Source organism: Euleptes europaea, chromosome 1, assembly GCF_029931775.1.
Source record: "Euleptes europaea isolate rEulEur1 chromosome 1, rEulEur1.hap1, whole genome shotgun sequence".
Classification (NCBI taxonomy): domain Eukaryota; kingdom Metazoa; phylum Chordata; class Lepidosauria; order Squamata; family Sphaerodactylidae; genus Euleptes; species Euleptes europaea.
Genome location: NC_079312.1, coordinates 38,394,435 through 38,418,621, shown reverse-complemented (window position 1 = coordinate 38,418,621; position 24,187 = coordinate 38,394,435). Strand labels below are relative to the sequence as shown.

The 24,187-nt window shown below is 43.3% G+C and overlaps 1 protein-coding gene across 1 annotated transcript in view; it reads right to left on the bottom strand.

The window, feature by feature from the left end:
- Window positions 1-24,187, bottom strand: part of SLC25A26 (solute carrier family 25 member 26) — a 138,016-nt gene that overhangs the window by 35,070 nt on the left and 78,759 nt on the right. The window contains exon 6 of the mRNA XM_056861949.1: window positions 16,032-16,076. Within this exon, the coding sequence (XP_056717927.1) occupies window positions 16,032-16,076 (45 nt within the window). The remainder of the gene's footprint in view (window positions 1-16,031; window positions 16,077-24,187) is intronic.

The window sequence follows — 24,187 nt, the reverse complement described above, 5'->3', positions numbered from 1 at the left end:
GGAAAGCCCTTCTAAGCGGGATCATTTAAAAATAGACTGCAAAAAAAGTGTTGCAAAAGGCAACGCTTGAGAAGGCACCATAGGGAATAATTCTGCATTGGCAAAGGTTGGACTAGGATGACCTAATACATTTGTTTCCATCTCCGCGTCTCGTAGGCAGTTCCAAACTGAAATGTGTGTGAGTGAGGGAAGGAACACATCAAGCAAAGAGAAGGAAATGACTGGGAACAATAATTGTGAGCCTGTGTGGTGTAGTGGTTAAAATCAGTGGTTTGGAGAGGTGGCCTCTGATCTGGAGAACCGGGTTTGATTTCCCACTCCTCCACAAGAGATGCGGACACTGATCTGGTGAACTGGATTTGTTTCCCCACTCCTACACATGAAGCCAGTTGGGTGACCTTGGGCTAGTCACAGTCTCAGAGCTCTCTCAAACCCACCTCCTTCACAGGGTGTCTGTTGTGGGGAGGGGAAGGGAAGGTGATTGTAAGCCGGTTTGATTCTCCCTTAAGTGGTAGAGAAAGTTGGCATATAAAAACCAACTTCTTCTTCCACAGTACACTGACACTTTACAGATGGAACCTTTATCTATGGAACATAATTCGATGTGTGGGAGGGGGAGGAAGGTACAATTTTCTGTAAAAGCTACAAACGTGTGCAGAAATTTTACATAAAACTTGGTCCTACAGATTTTGCTACTTGTACTGAACCTGTTCATCTCCTAACATGATTTATGCCATCACATGCCAGCAATGCCCTTCCACCCTCTACACTGGACAAATGGACCAGTCCCTGTGGCAAAGATTAAATGGACATAAATCTGACAACAGAAACCACAACATTCAGAAACCAGTGGGGGAACATTTTAACATTCCAGGACATTCAGTTGCTGATTTAAGAGTAGCAGTTATCTTACAAAGGGATTTCAAAGGGAGATTAGAAAGAGAGACTGCTGAATTACAACTAATAATGAAACTCAAGACTAAGAATTCTCCTGGATTGAAAAGTGACCTGGGATTCCTGTCTCACTGTCAATGCTAATTTCTCCATGCCTACTTCCCTCTGCATATCACACCTAATCCAATCACACTTGTTAATGTCATTTACTTGCTTTTGACATTTACAATGCCATTGTGTGTCTAATTCACTCTTCTAGCTGTATCTGAAGAAGTGAGCGGTGGCTCACGAAAGCTCATACCTTGCCAGAAATTTTGTTAGTCTTTAAGGTGCTACTGGACTCTTTCTCTTTTCTACTGTACTGAACCTGTTAGTTCACAGTCATGGCGAGTGGGGGGGGGGGGCAAGGAACAGTCTAGTCACCATATAGCTTATAGGTTTCAGGTGCATGGCATTCAAAACAGCCTTCTGTCTGGAAATATTCCTAAGTGACTTCTGAGGGTAAGCCGTTTGCCATCTGTGCTGCTGTAGCTGCATTCAAACCTCTCCCACCAACTCTGGCTTGAGATTCCGATCATTTACAGGATGGGTGGTTTCTCTTCCCCACCTTTTGTAGAAAAGCTTGATTTGCGAAGTAAGCACCTGAAGAGAGTCTTGTGTTAAAATAAAATCTCTTTTTTTGCGTGCAGCTGCTCAGAAAGATGATTAATGGAAACTGGGATATCAGAAGCATCTTGGCAATTCATTAGGCCGCCCAGGATCTAGCAACACACTGAGATGCTTCATCTGAGGAGTCTAGACCAACTGTCGCATTAATTCTTGATATATGAGGACATTTTGACTGATCTGGAAATGTTTTATTATGGTTTACGGGTGTACTGTATTGAATTCTGTTTTAAGCTGCTTTGGACTCACCTTATTTGAGAAAAAAACAAAGGATAAAAATTGCTTTATGTTTCCATACTAAGCGATTCTCTGTTTCTAATCAAAAACTGACATGCTAGAAGGATGCAGACAAACTGAAATGGGTTCAGAGTAGGACAACAAATATGGTTAAGGGGTCTGGAAAACAAGTCCTGCGAGGAAAGGCTGAAGGAGCTGGGTGTGTTTAGCTTGGAGAAAACTGAGGAGGGACATGACGGATTTCAAATACCTGAAGGTCTGTCATACAAAAGAGAACAAGTACTTGTCGAAGAAGAAGAGTTGGTTTTTATATGCCGACTTTCTCTACCACTTAATTCACACTGGGTAGCCATGTTAGTCTGTCTGCAGTAGTAGAAAAGAGCAAGAGTCCAGTAGCACCTTAAAGACTAACAAAAATATTTTCTGGCAGGGTATGAGCTTTCGTGAGCCACAGCTCACTTCTTCAGATCTGAAGAAGTGAGCTGTGGCTCATGAAAGCTCATACTCTACCACTTAAGGGAGACTCAAACCAGCTACAATCACCTTCCCTTCCCCTCCCCACAACAGACACCCTGTGAGGTAGGTGGAGCTGAGAGAGTTGTGACTAGCCCAAGGTCACCCAGCTGGCTTAGTGTGCAGGAGTGGGGAAACCAATCCAGTTCACCAGAGTAGCGTCTGCCGCTCATGTGGAGGAGTGGGGAATCAAACCCAGTTCTCCAGATCAGACTCCACCGCTCCAAACCACCGCTCTTAGCCACTACACCACACTGTCCTCGGCTGCTGCAGACTACATCCAATGGGCTTAAGTTACAGGAGAATTGAACATTAGGAGAAACTCTGGAACAGTAAGAGCAGCTCAATAATAGAACCAGCTACCTAGGGGGACAGAGTTTCCTGTGCAGTAGGTTTTCAAGTAGATAGAAGCTGCACAGTCAGTTGTTGGGGATAAGATTTGGGTGTCCTGCATTGAGCAAAAGGGTTGGATTAGGTAAACAATAAGACCCCTTCCAACTCTATGATTAGGGATACCATGCTCTCCAATGGACTAGAGCAACTGTCCTATGGGGAGCGGTTAAGACGCTTAGGGCTGTTTAGCTTGGAAAGAAGACGGATGAGGGGAGACATAATAGAGGTCTATAAAATTATGCATGGTTTGGAGAGTGGACAGGGAGTAGTTTTTCTTCCTCTCCCATAATACTAGAACACGGGGTCATCTGCTAAAGCTGGAGGGTGAGAGATTCAAAACAGATAAAAGGAAGTATTTTTTCACACAACGCATAGTTAAATTGTGGAACTCCCTGCCCCAGGATGTGGTGATGGCTGCCAGCTTGGAGGGCTTTAAGAGGGGAGTGGACATATTCATGGAGGAGAGGGGTATTCATGGCTATTAGTTAGAATGGATACTAGTCATGCTGCATACCTATTCTCTCTAGTATCAGAGGAGCATGCCTATTATTTTGGGTGCGGTGGAACACAGGCAGGATGGTGCTGCTGCATTTGCTTTGTTAGTGGCTTCCTAGAGGCACCTGGTTGGCCACTGTGTGAACAGACTGCTGGACTTGATGGGCCTTGGTCTCATCCAGCAGGGCCTTTCTTATGTTCTTATGCCTCCCAGTATAACAGGCAACCTCCCGGTACCCTGGTGCTTTGCCTGCTGGTACCTTAGGTGCCAGTCGGAGATAATGGGAGGTGAAAATGGAATACACCCTGGCATTGCATCAAAGTGCTGATGTTTCTTCTGGTAAAACCAGAAGTGACATAGTGGATGTTCTAGAATTTACTAACACTCTATGGCGAAATCATAGAGCTTTTGTAAACTCTAGAGCATCTAATGACATCACTTCTGGGTTTTGTGCTTGCTTCGGCAGCACGGATACTAAAATTGGAACGTCCGGGTTTTACCAAAACTGACGTCCGTGCACTGGCATGGCACTGGCCCCACCCTCCCAATTTCTTACAGGGGTTGCCACCAACAGCCTGGCAACCCTATCTGTGATTCATGAGAGTGTGTTACGGATGGAAACATGTGGGTTGGCATGTTACAGGTTTGCACTGGGCTCAGTAAAACTGGGCGTGGAACTTGATGTAAACCTACACTGCTTGTGTTTTGGCCTCTTGCTGCTGGCAGTATCTGGTAAAACGGGTGAGGAAACACATGTGAGATCTTCTTACGGCTTAACACTTGTACCCAGAGATGACCCAAGATATTCTGAGGCATCAAACTGAAAATGCATTCATGCTGGAGATTAATTAGGCGAATACCACCTAATGGGTTGTGTCTAACCAACTGTCAGTACAACAAGCATGGATTTTACCTGCATCCATCCCCCACTAATCCTTTTGGACCCCTGGAAAGATGATGCCTGGAATCACAGGACGCATATAGACAAAATGCCATTCACCTCCTTCTTGAGAAACATCAGTATTCCAGAGATCAAGGAAGTCTTGAAGGAGGAGAGAAAAACCCAGGTCCACCTTCAGCTGGTGATTGTTTGGATACAATCCATAGTTTACTACACTGAACTGGTAATGTGGGCCATGGCCCCAACACACTTGGGTTCAAGCTCAAATCAGCTACCAGGCAGTCACTGCCTCTCAACCTGAACTCCACCATAGTCTGGAGAACTGGGTTCGATCCCCCACTCCTCCACATGAAGCCTGCTGGGTGACCCTAGGCCAGTCACATTTCCTTCAGAACCCTCTCAGCCCACACAGAGGCAGGCAGTGGCAAACCACCTGCGAACGTCTCTTGCCTGGAAAACCCTACAGGGTCGCCATAAGTCAGATTTGACGGCAAAATCAAATCCCACAAATAAAAAAAATTATCTTTATGCTGCAACCATACAGTCTGTTAGACCCAAAACAATTGTTTTGGCATCCTAAGTAAACCATCTTAAACATGTGTACAAAAGCATTTGTAGGATAAAAGAATAAGCAGTGCAATCTAATTATGGTGATTTCCCTTTTTCTTTGGCTCAATTAACTCTGGCATTATAAATACACTGACTAGGTATCAATGTGAGTACACAATGATTTGGCCATCCTGTTTCTTTCTAATGATTCCCTGTCTGATTGCTCCAGGCTTGTACCATTAAAGACAGCAGGAAATAATTAGCCGTGTTTTTCTTTCAGGGCAATACCCATTCCCACCAGCATTCCCAGTACTGGAAAGCAAAAGATGACAAGCGCTGTGCTTTTAAAACAGGCCCCGATGCCAAGCCTGTGCCATGTGTATTCTATTAGGCTGAAGACTGAATAGAAGACTTTATTTTCCACTTCAAAGGACCCATCCCAATCTTACGCTCCTCCCTTATGAATAACAAATTGGAAATAAATCTTCTGGCTGAAACACATGGAAACTCATATAATCTGGGCCCTCAATGGCTTCCCAGGTCACTTGTATGCTATTTTTTTTTAAGTTGAAAAGTACCCAAATGGTATCTCTGCAAAAGGACCAGCATGGCACCTGCTACATAGATATCTCTCTGGTATTCCCAATATAATTTTTTCCCTCTCCTTCAAATTATTTAATGCATCGGTAGCACATAGTTAAAACACATGATACAGCTTTTTCTCAATGTATACCAATTTAGGACTAAGGTATTAGCAGAAATTAGTTTTAAAAAACAACCCCCAAAAAAACAAAATCAGGCATAACTATCATCTCAGGACCCAGGCCGATCCTACTTAAAATCTTTGAAAAGGATGTATAACATAAGTTGCATAAGGTAGTTAGATTACATGCAGGTTTGAGTATAAACGTATGAATTTATACTACATTAAGGACTTATTTACTTTTAAGATTTAATGATTAATAACAGATATTATAGAATGATTTATTTCTGCTCCTTTCAGTAGTTGGCGAGGATCTTGTTACAGATATGGAATTCTAATTATGTATGAGGAATGTATGTTTTATGTTTGTATGTATGTGTTATGTTGTTAGAAAAATAAAAATTTAATTTAAAAAATCTTTGCAAAGGATGACAATCTAAAGTTTTGCATTCATTCATATTTTACTCCCTATCCTCACTGCTTGACATATCCTCTGTTATTTATGGTTTGAAAAATCCTTTTCAGTAGCTAACTTTTTTAAAAAAAGGCTGCACTCCCTAATTATTTCCAATGTTGCTCCTTTGCTAACTCTTCCGTAAACAGCACATAACTTCTGTTCCATCCATTTGTTGAAATTACTGTAATTATAACCAATTCACTTTCACTTACCCCATCCCACATTTCCAAACAAATGCCATCCCACATTTTATAGAAGTGACTAAGAGGACAAAAGGAAGATGCTCTGTTGATGAGAACATCATCATCATCTAGCAAAGAGACAATCAGGTTGCTAATCAAGGATCTAAGTAGACAATACTGACTTTGATGGACCAAGGGTCTGGTTCAGTGTAAGGCAGCTTCATGTGTGTGATCCTGACTCAAGAGTATAGAACTAATCCCCACCAATTGGGTGTTCTAGTACAGAAATTCTCCCAGGAGAAGCAACAAGGTCCAGAGCTACAAATGCTTTACAGTATTTAGAATGCAGCATGTACAAACTCTCTAGCAAGGGGATTGTTTCCCATTCTAGTGCCGGGCTGAAAGCAGTGAAAGAAACTCTATGTTAATTCACCCTCTGCAGCCTGTTTCCAACGCATTGCCTCTTTTTCCAATCTCTCCGGCATTTTCAAAGGGTGTTTTCAATGCGGCCAGCAACACGTTTCCTTTCCCTTCCCTGTTCCAAGCATACAGCAACTTACAGATGGCGCACAAGAATGTCTTTGCCAGTGTTTTAAATGCTACTGTGAATAACAGTTATTGTGACACTAATCAAATGAGGTTTGTTTGCTGAACAGCTGTGGCTATATTGTTCTTCTGGGGGGGGGGGGGCAGCCGTTAGGCGAATGGAATGTGCTTTCTCCATTGGCTGTGAATGACATCATCTGCCTTGAAACAGAGCACTAGAAATCTGGTTTCCGTGAAGGAGCACCTAAGCAAATGGCAGACACAATAGTGTAACCGAATGATTAGCACTTAATCCCCCCCAAAAGAAAGCAGAGCCGTTACGCCGAGATGAAGAAGGGAATGGTAGAACGCTTACTGCACAGCTTGCAAGGAAATGCGTTTAAGGCTTGGCCTGGGTTTCATCCACCTTGGGATTAAATGCCACTGAGGACAGCAAGCAGAGAAAGGGAAAGCTAAAGTCAAGTGGCGGAGAAAACAGTAAAAAAGACAAAAGAAAGGAACCCCCCCATACACACACACAATAAAAAAAGAATGGGAAAAAGGACACCTGCTCACTACTCAACAAAACCCAACTGAGGATTTTTTAAAATATTGTTCGCATTGATAAACAGAATTCTACGCATTTTTATGTCCTTACAAATATATACTTATTCGCTGCTGTGAGCTGTCACACATATGAAGTGTAATGGAAAGCTGATCCATGTGAGTAATAAAAACATAAACTCTATTAGGATGTTTTGCAGTTGTAACCTTTCTTGAGCCTGTTTAGGGAAAGGCAGGTATCAATACTTTAAGACAGGGGAGTCAAACCCAATTGTTATGAGGGCCGGATACAACATAAATGTCACTTGATCGGGCCGGGCCATGCCTCGCCAGCCCAGATCGAGTGTGGGGGGTGGCTGCCTCAGCTGGCTCGCGGGCCGGATAAGAGCTGTCAAGGGGCTGGATCCAGCCCACGGGCCTTATGTTTGACACCCCTGCTTTACGATAAATAAATGATCTGTAAGGATCTTCATCACTTCAGTACATCAGAAGAACTGGCCCATGATACAAAGCATCTGGAAATGCTTCCTTGACACTAATTCAGGGGGAGAAGGTCACATGAACACATGAAGTTGCCTTATACTGAATCAGACCCTTGGTCCATCAAAGTCAGTATTGTCTACTCAGACCGGCAGTGGCTCTCCAGGGTCTCAGGCTGAGGTCTTTCACATCACCTACTTGCCTAGTCCCTTTAACTGGAGATGCCAGGGATTGAACCTGGGACCTTCTGCATGCCAAACAGAGGCTCTACCACTGAGCCACGGCCCCTCCCGGTCCAAGGGATAAGAGCGGTACTCAAGCTGTTTCAAGCATCTAAAATAGTTTCCTAGAACCACTGAGTAGAAGGAAGAGCAAACAGCACAGGCCGCAACATGTTTCCTCAAAATTAAGTCCCACTGTGTGCATGGGACTGTAAGAATATCTGTGATTTTCAGGAAAGCCATAGAATCTCCTCTAGCAGAATTTTTTTTATGAACTACTTCTACATTGGGAGGTTAATAGGCTTGGTCTATGCCATCACTGCTTTGCTTGTCTTCCTACTTAGACTACAGCTGCAATCATCAATTTAATTTTTTTTTAGATAAGGTAACTAACAAATCAAAATTAACCTCCTATTGAAAGCCAGAGCTTCAGCTTATCCACCACAAGTTTAAGTAATGAGCCAAACATTAAAACCTCTTAATGGGGTAAATAGACAAAAGCCACAGATCCAACTCTAAGAACGTTATGGTTCCTAGGCCACATTCCTCTTAGATCAATGTCACATAATAGGGTTGTTGCTGATGCGACTGCAAATGTCATTGGAACTTCCCAAAATTGCTTTTAGATTATGTGTGTGTGTGTTAAGTGCCGTCAAGTCACTTCCGACTCATGGCAACCCTATGAATGAAAGTCCCCCAAAATGTCCTATCTTTGACAGCCTTGCTCAGATCTTGCAAATTGAAGGCTGTGGCTTCCTTTATTGAGTCAATCCATCTCTTGTTGGGTCTTCCTCTTTTCCTGCTGCCCTCTACTTTTCCTAGCATGACTGTGTTTTCCAGTGACTCTTGTTGTCTCATGACGTGACCAAAATACGATAGCCTCAGTTTAGTCATTTTAGCTTCTAGGATCAGTTCAGGCTTGATTTGATCTATAACGCACTGGTTTGTTTTTTTGGCAGTCCACATAATCCGTAACACTCTCCTCTAACACCACATATCGAAGGAATCTATTTTCTTCCTATCAGCTTTCTTCACTGTCCAGCTTTCACACCCATACATAGTAATGGATGCTCTAGGCTGATCTTGCATTGAGGAGGGGGTTGGACTAGATGGCCTATATGGACCCTTCCAACTCTATTATTCTAATACTGAGTTGTCTACTTTTTAAATTCCACTGGTACTCTTTATACCCTACATTTATAATCGATTTTACCCCACATTATCTTGAGACTTTACTTATAACAGCCTTGTATTCTCAGAATTGCTACATCATGTTCCTGCTTTAAGGGATTTTGAAGAGCGCATCATCTCCCCCCTCCCCTTTTAAAACTGTCATCTCCATTTTCCAGAACAAAATTACACTTCTTTGGTAATTACCGTGTCAAGCTAGTTCTGCAGCATACAAGTCAACAGAAAGCTGCTCTTACACTTTGGTATTGAAAACAGTTTTCTTATAAGATAAATGTAGTTACCCTGTAGGATGAAACAGTCCCCAGATACCCGCATGGCGAGAACACTTTTGCCAAAAAGCACCTTATAACTAGTCAGCCACTTTCGTAATACTGACCAGATATACTTTTTGTGATAAAGTCAGCAATTTCCCAGTAAGTGTGTGTCAGGGACCCTGACCCAGGAATCATGGGGCTGCGGCCTAGTCTGGTACGCTACAATGGACTGTGGGTGCATTCATGTCAGAGCTGGTTTTAAGTGTAGAAGGAAATAGACCCCTGAGATTGGCAGGTAGTATAATGTTTCTGGATTGGCCAAGCTTAATATAAATATTGGTATAGTAGTATAAATACTATAAATATTAGAACTATAAATATTAGGAACCTGGCTGTCTTCCTCTGCCAAGTCAATGGAGCACAACATGGTCCTTATGAAACATTCAAGGTCCACCTAGCAGTTTCCAGCTGAAGCAACTAATGTCAGGGACTCTAAACTCAAAGGCCTAGATTCATATATGTCATCTCACAATATGTTTAGGACTGCAGTTGAAGAACTATTATGTTTTTCATGATCCGAGCAGGAAAGCAGCTTGAAGATTTCCATATATGCCTATATGCACCCACCTGTCAATTTAGCTTGGAGGATTAGCTTTGATTAATAGTTCCATCACGCTATCAAGTTCAACTGGCTTCAGTGAGCATTCAGTAGTGCATGGCCCCTCATTTTTGGAAAAACTTGCCAGAGGAGGTCTGATCTAGCCCCCCCTCCTGTCATTGCCGCATGTTAGCGAAACTGTTCTTTTTCTAGGGCTGAGAACCTGGAGACTAAACTGCTGTTCCTTTGTTGGGATTATGGCTTTAGTAATATTATGGCTGGTCTTGAGTTTATTTAAGTCTTTGTCATTTTACTGAAATTTTTAACCTGCTTAGTCACTTGGAACAATCTTGGAAAAGTAAGATAACATGTTTTAAAAAAAACATAACTGAGATATGCATAGATGAACGCATGCACAAATGTCTGCATATTAACCAGCTTCTTGAAGGATTATAAACGACATGTCCAAAACACATATCTAGTCACAACTGAGAAAGATATAGGGACAAAATGTGAGATCTTCCAATGGGAAGTGTCCACATACCAGAAAGCTGAAGCCTCTAGGACAGGCTATCCTACAACCAAAGTATCTTCAGCACATCCAATCTGCCATGAGGCTCATGGGATGATCTTGAGTCAGTCATGCTCTCTCAAATTAACATACTGCATGTACGGTTGCCATGCTATGCCTGGAAACTGGCAGGAGTGTAGGGGGGATGTATGAGGGTGCCTTCAGCAGCAGTATGACATCACTTCCAGGGGGAAACCGGAAGCAACCTCATGCCATTGGCCCAACTGCCTTTTTAAATTTTTCTGCTGCCAGCATGCCAAGTGGTGGCAGGAAGAGAGGATTGCTGGTGGGAGGTCTTCCACCATAGCAGGAGATCTGGCAACCCTTACCTCACAGAGCTTCTGTATGGATAAAATGGAAAGGGAAGAATCGTACATGCTGCCCTGAACTCCTTGAAGAAAGAGTGGGATCAAAATGTGATAGACAGTCCAATCTTTCTGCAGAAGCATCAAAGGCAGATGATTCCAGGTATTCCCTACACTGTCCTTCACATTTTATATAGCATATTTCAAGAGTTCAAATAATTTCACACACATTACCTCAGTAATGCTTGAAACAGCCTTCTAAGGTAGGCCTTTTATCTCCATATCACCACACAGGAAACTTTCTGGCTGATGTAAGATTTGAACTAGAGATTTTACAGACACTCCTAGCATTCTGTCCACATTGCCATTTACAGTCTTCACCTAGTGCCAGTGTCTCCCGCTCACTCTGATTAGCTACCACAGAGACGGCTCATCACAGCTGCACACTCCTGGGTTCTAGTGATTTATTGACCAACCGCCTCCCTTCCCCTGAATCCTTATTCATAAAGTGTTCGAGTGGGGTTTAATGTGGTTACAAAGAACACATTTACAACATTCAAAGTAATATGAAATGTATTTAAAAGAAAATTTCCACATACATACTCTGCACAGCAAGGGACTGAGCAAGGATATAGAGCAGGGGTGGGGAACGTCAGATCCGGGGGCCGTATAAGGCCTGCGAAATCATTTGGTCTGGCCCTTCGTGGGTCCTGGCAGATCTCTAGCTCAGAAGGATCTGGCAATCCGCCCCCTCCCACGGACAAGAATAGCCTCTATTCAAGGCGGATGTGAGTTTGTTTTGCCGAGAAAAGGAACCTTCTTTCCTCCTTGCAGAAGAGTCATTAGCTATGGAGCTGCTAGGTCCGCCCAAGAAACTGTGTTAACCCTTTCCCACCAGGGCTGTGGAGAAATGTATTTCCTCTGTACTACAAGAGGGCTGGGGGCGGAAGTGGCAACAATGGAGGGGTTAAAGGGGGCAGGGCCAAAATACGCGGGGGTGAGTTCTTAGCCAGTGCGTCCTCATTTCATCCCTGCAGGCAGAGGTAGCAGGAGTCGGCTGTAGAATCCGGACCCGACCATGCAGAGCATGAGCAACTCCAGCGCAACAGACCATCCTGTGCCACCAGGTGGGCGAGTGCACCACCGGTTGGATGCCTGCCTGCTTGCCCACACATGGGGGGTCATCTGGGCAGCTGCCTGCTTGGGGTTTGGTCGGTACCCCCTCTCCCTTCTGGTTCTTTCCCCTCTAAGTCCTGCAAAAGAAGCGTAGGGCAGGAAAGTGCCAGATCAGGGCATTACTGGACTGGGCTCCTTCGCCTACAAGCCACGAGCAGCTTGTCGCTCACTCCGTCTTGCGTTTGCTGCCCCTGCCTGAATCTCTTGGGCCCAGCTGGGGATGGCAGAGCTCAAAAGCGAGTTGCTCTACGTGGCGGACACTCGGAGCCATCTCCGGCTGTGCCTGTTGGCTAAATGTTTGACCAAATATAGCAGGCTAATTTTTAAGTTGATAATTTTGTATGGCCCGCGAATGATGTTATAAATGTCCAAATGGCCCTTGGCAGAAAAAAGGTTGCCCACCCCTGATATAAAGGTGCATACGTGTAGTCCTCTGTCCCTGCCTGTTATTCTAGGATAGGCTATTTACTCTTAACGTTAGTGTTTTTTTCAGTCATCCATTACCTTGAGTCGAAGAAGAAGAAGAGGAAGAAGAAGAGTTGGCTTTTATATGCCAACTTTCTCTACCATTTAAGGAAGAATCAAACCGGCTTACAATCACCTTCCCTTCCCTCCCCACAACAGACACCCTGTGAGGTAGGTGGGGCTGAGAGAGCTCTAATAGATCAGTGACTAGCCCAACGTCACCCAGCTGGCTTCATGTGGAGGAGTGGGGAAACCAACCTGGTTCACCAGATTAGAGTCTGCCGCTCATGTGGAGGAGTGGGGAATCAAACCCTGTTCTCCAAATTAGAGTCCACCATTCCTAACCATCGCTCTTAACTACTACACCCCACTGGGCCTTTGTCCAGGGTGCCAGGTGGTAATGGCTGCCATCAAGATTGAGCCCCAGTATGGGAGCTCCTTCCAGCAAGTTATTCCTAGATGGAATCAGCCAAAAATAAACCTCTTCCCTTCATATCAAGGGACTTTACATCCTCAGTTCTCCCCCACCTCTGGCTCCTTCTCTTCCTGTTACTCCTAGGAAGTGATACAATCAAGCTTTTGCGTCTCCATATCTCTGCCCCCTCCTACATGTCACATTCCTACAAGGGTGTGAGATGGCCCTTAGATTGTTCTCTGCTGGAGAGAAGCATTTCATAACCAGGATGGGGGAAGCCTGTTTCCTGTTCGTTTACCAAAAGAGAAACTTCTTGGAGTGAATGTGGAGGTTTTGCAGCCCCTGAACTCCCTATACTATGATGTAGCCCAAAGCAGCACGCTTTTCTCCACAATGCCCATGATGCTTGTGTTTCAACAGCAATCACAATAGCAAAGAATGCACTATGTAGGAGAAAAAACACCTTGTTTTCAACAGCTTGTCATACTAATTGCTGCACCTGGGGAAGTCAATAGTGATTTAAATGGTAAAGAAGTGGCCCACAATGATCATCATAAGATAGACAAAGCCACGAGGCTAAGGAAGTTGTAGGATAGAGTATTCCAACGGCTAGAAGATTTTAAGTGTGGGGAAGCGTAGGACAACACTATTGTGAACACTTTTTTTTTTTTGCTGTCAAGTCACATCTTACATTTGGCGACCGACCCCTGGTGGGGTTTTCAAGGCAAGAAGCGTTCAGAGGCGGTTTGCATTGCCTGCCTCCATGTCACGACCCTGGTATTCCTCAGAGGTCTCCCATCCAAATACTTGCCAGGGTCGACCCTGCTTAGCGTCTGAGATCTGACGAGATCAGGCCAGCCTGGGCTATCCAGGTCAGGGTACAGTGAACACTACAGTGGAGTTTACAGCAAAAATACCAACAAAATAGAGAGATGCTGAAGGATGGTAGCATGAAACTCACATGGAACCACTGCAAAGAGTTCCCATCCAACTTCTTGCTACAGAAGGCTTGCTGTTGCTGAAGACAACCAATGGGGCATTAGCCACCTCTTCTCCCCAACGGTTTATAGGTTGGGGTTGCCTCACACTGTTCCACATCTTCCTTCCATGCACCTTTTCTGTTGCTAAACTACTGTTTTCCGCAGCACTCGGGTCACATACCTCTGAATCCCCTCCAGTTATATCTACCAGTTTTCATATTTAGCAACAACCAAGCAGTTGCTCTCAAAAAGATTTTGGAAAGTTGTCAGCGCCATTTTTTAAATTATTTCACTGTTCATTTCACAGCGAGTGAGAAAGCATAGCAACTACAAGGTCAGAAGTGTTACGCTCTCCTCCATTTAACGTTATAGAAATCTATTTATTTGCTGGCTTTCTTTATTTGGCTTTCTTTAGTCTTTCCCACCCTACTCAAAGGACTCATCAATGCACGAGTTGCAGTCTGGTTTTTGCCAATATAAAACATCGAAGGGCGTTTTTTCGAAGGCCATTTCCAATACTTAAATGTCAAGCACAAAACATTCTTTATTTCCCAAACATCTCAAATTTACACTTGAAATTATAAAACACCATCTCATCATGCCATCTGCCTCACATTCCCCACAATTCTTCACCCTCCTGGCCCCACCAATGAATTAAATTGCTCTTTAAATGCTATAAAGTAATCCCTGGCCATGCAAACTACTCAAATAAGATATTCAAAAAAGTTAAAACAAAACAAAACAAAAAGATGGGAAATGTTGTCTCGTTTATTTCAGCTTATGTGAAACTAAACTTTTGGGTTTCTTCCAGAAGGGTAACTGAAAATGGAAAATATGTATCAGGTTTCTTTTTATGTCACTAGAGCAAAGCCTGGTAGTGGCTCAAATTTACTAGCATCTGACAGCAGTTTGGTGGTTTATGTAAAATTATTTTGTGGTCTCAGCCAAGTTCCAAGTGGCAAGTGGCTTCAACTCCAAAAACCACTAGTACAATTTAAGCGCCTCAGAAGGTAGCTTGAAGCATGATTTGGAAGTGGAACTTGGTTTGTAGAACTGCCCTAAAACAAAAGATTTTGAGAAGGACCCCCGATAATAATTGAAGTGGTGAACTACAGGCTAGGCTAGAAGGATTTTGCACTGTATCCCCCACAATACCTGGGGGGTTGGGGGAAGGATTCAAATGCTAAGACTAGTGTTCATTCTAGGCCCAGCATGAAGAAGAAAGATTGTGCTCTTTCATAAGAAAGAAAAGGAAATATAAAAATAGCCTCTGGATAATACAGAACACACGTGCAAGTATCCTATAGTGGCTTGTCAATACCTTTAATATAATTTATCATGGCACCTGGAGCTCTTGGAATTTAAATTATTACAAGAATGTCAGTGACATGTTCAGAAGCAGGGTCTTAACAATGTAGTTCACTGATGGGGAGGTAACACTGTTCTGTTGTGGGTGGAGTGAGCAGACAGCAGGAAATGCAGTCCAAACCTCCGCCATCTTTAAGCAGTCACAATGAAAGTTAGGGAGAATCAGAATCAAATAGCCTTTATTGGCATAATATTGATAGTCTCAAGGTCAGAGATAAACATATCTCGATTAAAATTGAGTTTGAATCTTAACCTTAACAACTTCTGCCAAAAACTCTGCCACCTTCACCGTAACATCAGTAGCAATGTTGTTCAGTAAGAACTGGCAAGTGGATGTTCTATAAGGGGCCATCCGTTTGCTGATTAAGGGTAATATAATTTTTTTATGGGGTTCTTCATGTAAAAAGTTAGGGAGAAAAGAAGAACAGATGGTGTATGATTAGACAGTGCCGAGCTGCGCCTAGTCAACCTGTTTTTTTCACGGTATCTAACACAAACCATGTATGACATACTGATACACTCTAGTGATACCCATATTCTCCAGTCATCAACACCAAACAGGTTTTTCTTTGAAATGTTACAGTAAACTATATTATACGGGTTTGGATGTTTTTGTATTTCTATGACAATGTTGTTACCCACCCTGAGTGCGGCCTTGGCCGGGATAGAGGGTGGGATATAAATCCAAAAAATAAATAAGAATAAATAAATAAATAAATAAATAAATAAATAAATAAATAAATAAAATCTTCTTGGCTTCATCTTAGTGTTCCAGGGCTACTCTTCCTTGGTCTTTACCACCGTTCTTTCCACTCTTTCAATTGCTGCTGAATTTGCATCCATTTTTATCTTTCCTCTAAAATTCTGTACTATTCACACTTTATAACAACATAAAACCCTTATAATTTGTACATAAGAGGAGCTTACCTTTAAGGACTCCCAAAGAGGAAACTGTACCAGAGAGAAAGGAATCTGGAATCAAAGAGAAAGAAAGGGAAAAAAATCTGTCACAGAAGCAAATGATGTTGGCATGTTGGTTGTCTTACTAAATTAGGAAAAGTTATGGTTCACTCAATTAATTTCAGCTTACTAAATTTATAAATCCTGGAGAACTCAGTTATGCACACACGCTGTTAGGTGGCTGGTTTTGCTTAAGAAGTTAAACTTTGTTTAACACATTCCCTTGTGAGAGGTTAGTGTATTGCAACCAGGGTGGGCTCTAAGAGGAACAACTGGTACCATCTAGTACAGTGGGTTTGATTCAAAGTCTGGAAATACCATAAGGAAAATGGTTTAGAAACCACACACAGAAATCCAGCCTGCCAAACAACTGCCAGCTCAACAGAGCTGAGTTGTCACAAAAGGTTTGTGTTAAACTGAAGATAGTTTTAGATGATAGCCGTGTCAGTCTGCACTAGAACAGCTAGATTTTCGTCCAGTAGCACCTTCGAGACCAACAAGATTTTGGGGGGATGTGAGCTTTTGAGAGTCAAAGCTCCCTTCGTCAGATAGGGATCTTTGACTCTTTGACAAAGGGAGCATTGACTCTCAAAAACTCATACCCCGAAAAACCTTATTGGTCTCTAAGGTACAATTGGACTGTTAAACTGAAGACGCAGAGCAGAAATTGCTATATGGGAAAGGGTATTTCTTGTATCCAATCGATTTATTATTATTTATTTATTATATTATTTACATCATCTATAGTCCTCCTTTCTCATTTGGACTCAAGGTGCATTACACAGAGTGAGTCAATACGATCGACAGGGTGGGATATTCCATGAACAATACAATAGGATTAGGGTTGTAGAACCAATCAGAAATCAATTCTGTGAAACCATGGTTTATTTAAACTAACTATAGTCTGTTTTAACTGTCCAAATTCCACTAACTATGGATTAGCAATTCAACCAGGATCTGAAATCATGGTTTGAAGTAGGATTATTAACCACAGTTAGTAGAAAAGGGCAAGAGTCCAGTAGCACCTTAAAGACTAACAAAAATATTTTCTGGCAGGGTATGAGCTTTCGTGAGCCACAGCTCACTTCTTCAGATACAGCTAGAATGTGAATCCATCTGTCTTTAAGTAGAGAAGAGTGAATTCAGACAAGCATTAGTATGTAAATGTTAACAGTATGTTAACCACAGTTAGTTTCAGAGGGTAGCCAGCCATGTTGGTCTGCAGTAAAACAGATAGATTTTGAGTCCAGTAGCACCTTAAGAGACCAACAAGAGTTCCAAGGTATGAGCTTTCAAGAGTCAAAGCGGCCTTCTTCAGACACAAATGGAGTAGAAATGGAGGCCTTTTGTCCTAGTCAGAAGGTGAAAGGGGTGTTGTAAAGAATGCTTGAGGTTCAATGTGCATTGTAATCAGCTTGATTAGAGCAGAGGGGAAATGCTTGGGGGGCAGAAAATTAGCATCTATAGGGAGATAAGAATCCTATATCCCTATTCAGCCGTGGGCCTAGGGGTGTCCATTGCTCTGAACCACAGTTAGTTTCACATGACATATGAAGACATCCTGACTTGTTTCCCAGCACTGCCCTCACGGTAGTGCATGAAACTAGCACTTGTCAAAACAAACTAGGACCCTATTACTATGTATGGGTGTGAAAGCTGGACAATGAAGAAAGCTGACAGGAAGAAAGTAGACTCCTTTGAAATGTGGTGTTGGAAGAGATGTTACACATACCGTGGACTGCCAAAAAGTCAAATACCGTAAGTGGATTCTAGATCAAATCAAACCTAAACTCTCCCTAGAAACTAAAATGACTAAATCGACCCTATTGTATTTTGGTCACATTGTGTGTGTGTGTTAAGTGCCGTCAAGTCGCTTCCGACTCATGGCGACCCTATGAATCAATGTCCTCCAAAATGTCCTATCTTTGACAGCCTTGCTCAGGTCTTGCACATTGAAGGCTGTGGCTTCCTTTATTGAGTCAATCCATCTCTTGTTGGGTCACATTATGAGATGACAAAAGTCACTGGAAAAGATAATAATGCAAGGAAAAGTTGAAGGCAGCAGGAAAACAGGAAGACCCAACATGAGATGGATTGACTCTATAAAGGAAGCCATGGCCCTCAGTTTGCAAGACCTTAAGCAAGGACGCTTTGGAGGACATTGATTCACAGGGTCACCATGAGTCAGAAGTGACTTGATGGCACTTAATACACACAGAGAGAGAATCTTAAAGACCAACAAAACATTTCAGAGTGTAACCTAGATTTGAATGATCAACTTCAAGCCGAACCTTAACTTAAAATAAACCATGACTCTGTGCTATGCCTGAACTCAGCCTTTTAGAGTGCAATCCTAAACAAATCTACTCATAAGTAAGTCCCGTTTTATTCAGTGGACCTTACTCATCAGAAAGTGTTATTAGGATTGCAGCCTGAGTGTGTTGTATAAGTGGATCTTTGATATTTTAGCCTCTCTGGGATTCTGCTGGAAAGTATGATCTCACTTCTGAATATTGTCTGTGGATGTGCTTTTTTTAATGAAAAATGACAATAAAGGATGACAAATTTAAAAAACAAGGTAATGAAATTACCTCATCATTAATTTCTGTAGGCAGCACAATATTGCTGATTTCATTGGCTGTAATCCACACACAAGTATTGTTGCTTTCGTTCTGCTGAAGTGAATAGGACTTAAGCAAACCTCACGGTATACTGGACGGTAGCCATTGTTATTTTAGTATATTAACTCTTTTATCATGCTATTTCATCATGTTTGTGAAGCGCTTTTTCAAAACCTGTATTTTATAAAGGCACTACACACTTGTAACCTAAAACATGATTATACCATGACTGTCAATACAATAAGTTTCAGTGGATACCAGTTTACCTCATACACCATAGCTGTCCTATTCAATGTATACAGACATATAATAAGAAAGAGCGAAGTTGAGAGCCAGCTATTCATTGTGACATTTAATTTAATGTAATTCTAAAAGGCACTCAAGAGCCCTGGCATGAATTGTTTATGCTTTATTTTTTTTTTAATTATGAAGATGACTAGCTCAATACATACATTTTTAACAGAGCAACACAGAAACAGATGTAACCACTTAACATTAATCTAATATATTCACTCAAAACCCACTTGGCTATCTGTCCACATCGCCATCTGTGTACTTCTCAATTTCAACTTCCAAAAATGGAAACCCAACATAATAAAATGTGCTTATTGTTACAGTCGCTCTTCTTTTTCATTGCAACAACTTTATCTGTACGCTACAGTAGCTGAGAGAGCTGGTCTTTCTGCAACGAGCAATTTACTCACCTCTAGTGACATTGTGGTATATGTGGTATTGGCAATCCAGCCTATGAGCACAAAAGCTGTTTCTCTGAAAGTTTACTATTAAATTTTTTTAATACACTGTTCAGACTATGGGGTGTCCCCAATTTGTTGAGACTGCATACACTAGGGGAGATTTGAGAAAGGGCAGCATGTGCCAATGCAAAATGGCTGTCAGAGGAGATGGGACCAGTTACAGTCACTGAAAAGAAGCATCTGGTTCGGGCAGACGCATTGCAAATGGACAAAGGGGAAAATGCTTCTGATTGCCCACAGAAAGAGTGACCTGGGAGATACTGGTCCCATCTCAAAGAGTTTGAACATGGACTGTTTAAGCCTTGTGAGTAAAGAGACTCGCAAAGAGAGAGTGGCTGTTGCCCCCCCCCCCGGTTTAGATCTAGCAGCAGCTCAGGGAAGGTCAACATTGCACAGGGAAAGGGTTAAACCATTCTTTCCCCCACATCATGGCCCTGCTGTGTCTCAGGACCCTGTGCAGCTACAATTTCCACTCCACAAATTCTGGAAAGATCTAGTCACAAGTCATCTTAGCATCTCATCTGGCTTGGCCCCAAGACTCAACTTTACTCTCCCAAGCCTCCTTGCTTAGAACAAATTCCAACGTGATGTAATAGTTTTTGGCACAATGCTTTCTCGCTGCATCAGCATTCCAGACTGCAGGTGAAGGGCAGAACACATGAAAGCTTTCCCATGTTGGAATTAGCCTTCGGTTGTATGAAGATCTGACCTGCATTCCATTTCCATTTCCAGACCTTCTACCATATTTTCCAGCGTATAAGACGACTTTTTAACCCAGGAAAATCCTCTCAAAAGTCGGGGGTCATCTTATACGCCGGATGTATAAGGGCGGGTGCTGAATTCCGAGCCGGACTGGAGAATGTCCATGTCCGCCGGAGGAGGGAGGGGAGACGAGCCCGGCGAGGGCGCTTGCTGCCCGGCTGGGAGTCGGAGCCAGCAACAGCGCGTTGTTGTTGTTGTTGCTGCTGAAGAAGACGCCAGGGCCCGCCTGCTCGTCCATGGCCGGAGCCGTCGTCGCGGCCGGAGCGCCCCCCCTCACCCCCTCACCCCCGGCCCCGCCTGGGCAGCCCCGAGCAGCCAAACCCGTCAGCCGCGCCTCGGCGGGAGCAGCAGCAGCAGCCGCACACTGGGCGCGTCCGGCCGCCCGTCAGCGTCTGACAGATTCCCCCGCCGGCTGCTACCTGGCCCAGCTAGGGACAGCGCAAAAACGCGTTCCGCGTTGCCGCGCCAAGGCACGCTGGGAAGTGTAGTTCGCGCTCTGCTCTGGCCGGGTTCTGAGCCCAGAGCGAGGCGAGTGGGTAGAAGCGCCCGTAGAGAAACCGCCTCTAGATGTCGCAGCCGGGCAGATGATCACCCGTGCAAATCTCCTGCCGCAAAGAGTTTCTCTGACACCATAGGGGTGGGACCTTCTGCCCGCCGAGCAGGTGCTCTGCCATTGAACCACGGCCCCTCCCCTATGGGGTCAGAGAAACTCTTTGCAGCAGGAGATTTGCACAGGTGATCATCCGCCCGGCTGCGACTGCTAGAGGCGCTTTCTCTACGGGAGCTTCTACCCACTCGCCTCGCTCTGGGCTCAGAACCCTGTCAGGGCAGAGCGTGAACTACACTTTCCAGCGTGCCTCGGTTTCTCTTTGGGCGCTTCTACCCACTCGCCTCGCTCTCGGCTCAGAACCCGGCCACCATTTAATGTGCGTTATGTGGAAAAAAAAAACTTCTGTTTTGAATCTCTCCCCCTCCAGCTTGAGCAGATGGCCCCGCCTTCTAGTATTATGGGAGAGGGTAGTCTTATACGGCAAGTATATCCCAAACTCTATATTTTAGCTTGAAAAGTTGGGGGTCGTCTTATACGCCCAGTCGTCTTATACGTTGGAAAATACGGTAGATTATGGAGCTAGGCCGATTCCTCGAACTCTCACTGCCGCCTGTACCATTCTCAGCTATAAGTAGAGAGAAGCTTGGAAGAAGTGTGATTTTATATGAGCTCAATGTGAGAAAGCTGTAAGGGTTTTTTTAAAAAACTTATTTCCTCAGTAAAAGGAAAGAATGGACTCTATTTTTTCCATATCTCACTCCCCCCCCCCCATGTTTTTCAACACCACAAGAGTTAAAGATTATTGTCTGGTTCATCATGTTGCAGCTAATGATTAATAAATGAGTCGACACCATTCCTCTGCCAGGCAAAACTAAGCTTGACAGACACCTGCCATGGGAAATTTGTTATCTACTCGGGCAGGAAGTGGCAGTGAGAAAAAAATCAATGTCATGGCTGTACATCGAGCTGACAAACTGAAATCTCAGAGGAAGTTTGTCATCGCAAACAAGGAAGAATTTCCCTTGTGGCATCTCAAAGCCTCACAAGTAAAGGTCAAACACGGTTCTTACTTATCAGGGCCATGAAACTCAAGTGCAGTGATTAAATTTCTTCCTGCCCCCAATTTCAGGTGCCAAAGCCTGTTCATTTTACAGCAAAAGGCAGTAATATATTTATGAGGCGATCCAGGCTTACAAAAGGATGACTCACTCCTGAGCAGGAATTAACTCTTTGCCCTGTGGAGTAAATGCAGCATTATCTTAGGAGACGAACCAACTTCAGCCTCCTCATTATCTTCTATAATACAGCAGAGCACCCAGATTAGAACATAAGGAGAACAGTCATCATGGGTGGCACTCCTTAGGGGGCGCAGATCAGCAGAAGTATGGTCCTGTGCAAAAGAAGCTCCGTTATCACGGCTGTAATCTGTTTAAAGCAGGGGTGTCAAACATAAGGCCCATGGGAGAGACCGGCCCCTTGGGAGGTCTTATCCGGCCTGCGAGACAGTCGAGACAGCCCCCCACCACTCTCGATCTGGGCTGGCAAGGCATGGCCCGGCCCGACCAAGTGACATTTATGTCATATCCAGCCCCCATAACAATTGAGTTTGACACCCCTGGTTTAAAGCAAAAGTAGAACAATTCTGTTATGATATTAAAAGGGCTAAGCATTATTAAGCCACTTTGCTCCCCAAAGCGGTTACAAAATGTCTGGTTGAAGATAAGCTTGCTTATATTATTTATTTACAAAAACGTGAGCACAAATGTACAGCATTTGAGCTTCGGCCTCTCTCCCGCCTCTCCTGGTCCGTGCTTGATCTAAATTCAGTTCAATTATTCATGTCATCTTCACCCAGGAAGCTCATCTCCCAGTTCCATGTCAAAAGGCCTGAATCCCAACAGACCAAACTAGTACTAGATTGAAGATTAGTATTCTAATCAGTCAGCAAGGAATGAAAACCACCCAGGCACCTATGTTCTTTCTATTACTTAAAATGGTTCCTTCCAACCCTTATCGAGCTGAAAGTATGAAAGGGTGTTATTGATTGCAAAAAGTCAAAGTCAACAATTGTCAGATTGGCATGTATCCATCATGCAGTGCTATCCTGTACCAAACCAGAAATTGGGATCAAGTCTAATTCTGGGTTATGCCATACAAATGTAGAATTCAGTACCCCTGGGAATCTTAGCTTTCAATCATTTAACATTTTCCAACCCTTATCAATCTGGAAGTATGAATGAATTTTATTGATTGTATTCGTATTCTGCCTTTATTTCAACATGGGGCCTAAAATGCAGGGCTCCTAGGAGGTCTCCCACAAAGACTTCCTCAGCTTCAGCAAGATGATTGCTCCATGTGCCTTCCAACCATACCGTGGGGTCATGTATCTATAAGGCTAGGCAGGACTTTAAATGCTCCATTAAACGCTTCCATGCCCTGCATAGCTCCAGATGCTATGCAAAGCGATTAAATATACATGAAAATAATCTACGCAAGGCACAGAATTTAACATTTCTTGAAAACGGATTAACTTGGTATGATTTGTGTGTGTGTGTGTGCATGCACGCTGTTCACACATATCTTTGTCTATGATTGGTTTAAGTACAGTACTGTGCTAGCAGGTCTCTACAATTTCAGACACAGGTCTCTTCCAGTCCAAGGTCCCTCGACTAGAGACACCAAAAGATTTAGTCTAAGGCCTTTGTATAGGTAGAATGGTACTCTGAGGTACAGCCCTTCCACCAGCTTGTTTTAACATTTGCAGTAGATATGCAATGCTCAGCCCTAGAGAGCAGATAGATTTACACAGAAGATATGCTCTGTAAATTCATCCTAGAGCTGGATCTGATGTCAAAACACTCTGATGTCCACAGAATGGATTACAGTTTAGCTATTTTGGGCACTGGAAATGTATTTGCATTAGCTCCTATCTTGAAGGCATGTTCTGCAGCCAATGGACAGACCATATGACACTGAAGCAACAATTATAGTAATTAACAGCATAATCCTGGAGTTGATAACCCCAAAAAGGAAAAAAAGTGAATTCTGTGGAATTAATCTGACAGCTGATTGCCATTGGTAGGCTCACATACTCAAGGCCACTCAATGAAGAACAATTATGCATAAAGAGTAGCAAAATGGCATGGTTCCTACTGGTTCAAATGTAGCTTACATGCACACTGGGAGGTTTGGTTGGCTCACATACTCAAGGCTACTCAACGAAGAACAATCATGCATAAAGAGTAGTGAAATGATGTGGTTCCTACTGGTACAAATGCACGCTTACATGAAGTCTGGGAGGTTTAGCCTTCATTAGCAATTCTGAAAACAGCGTCAAAATAATCCTCACCTTCCTATTCCACTTTTACAATAAGAGGCTAAGAATTTGGGAATGTAACCCTAGAAAGTCAGTGGCACATTATCATCCTGTCCTTT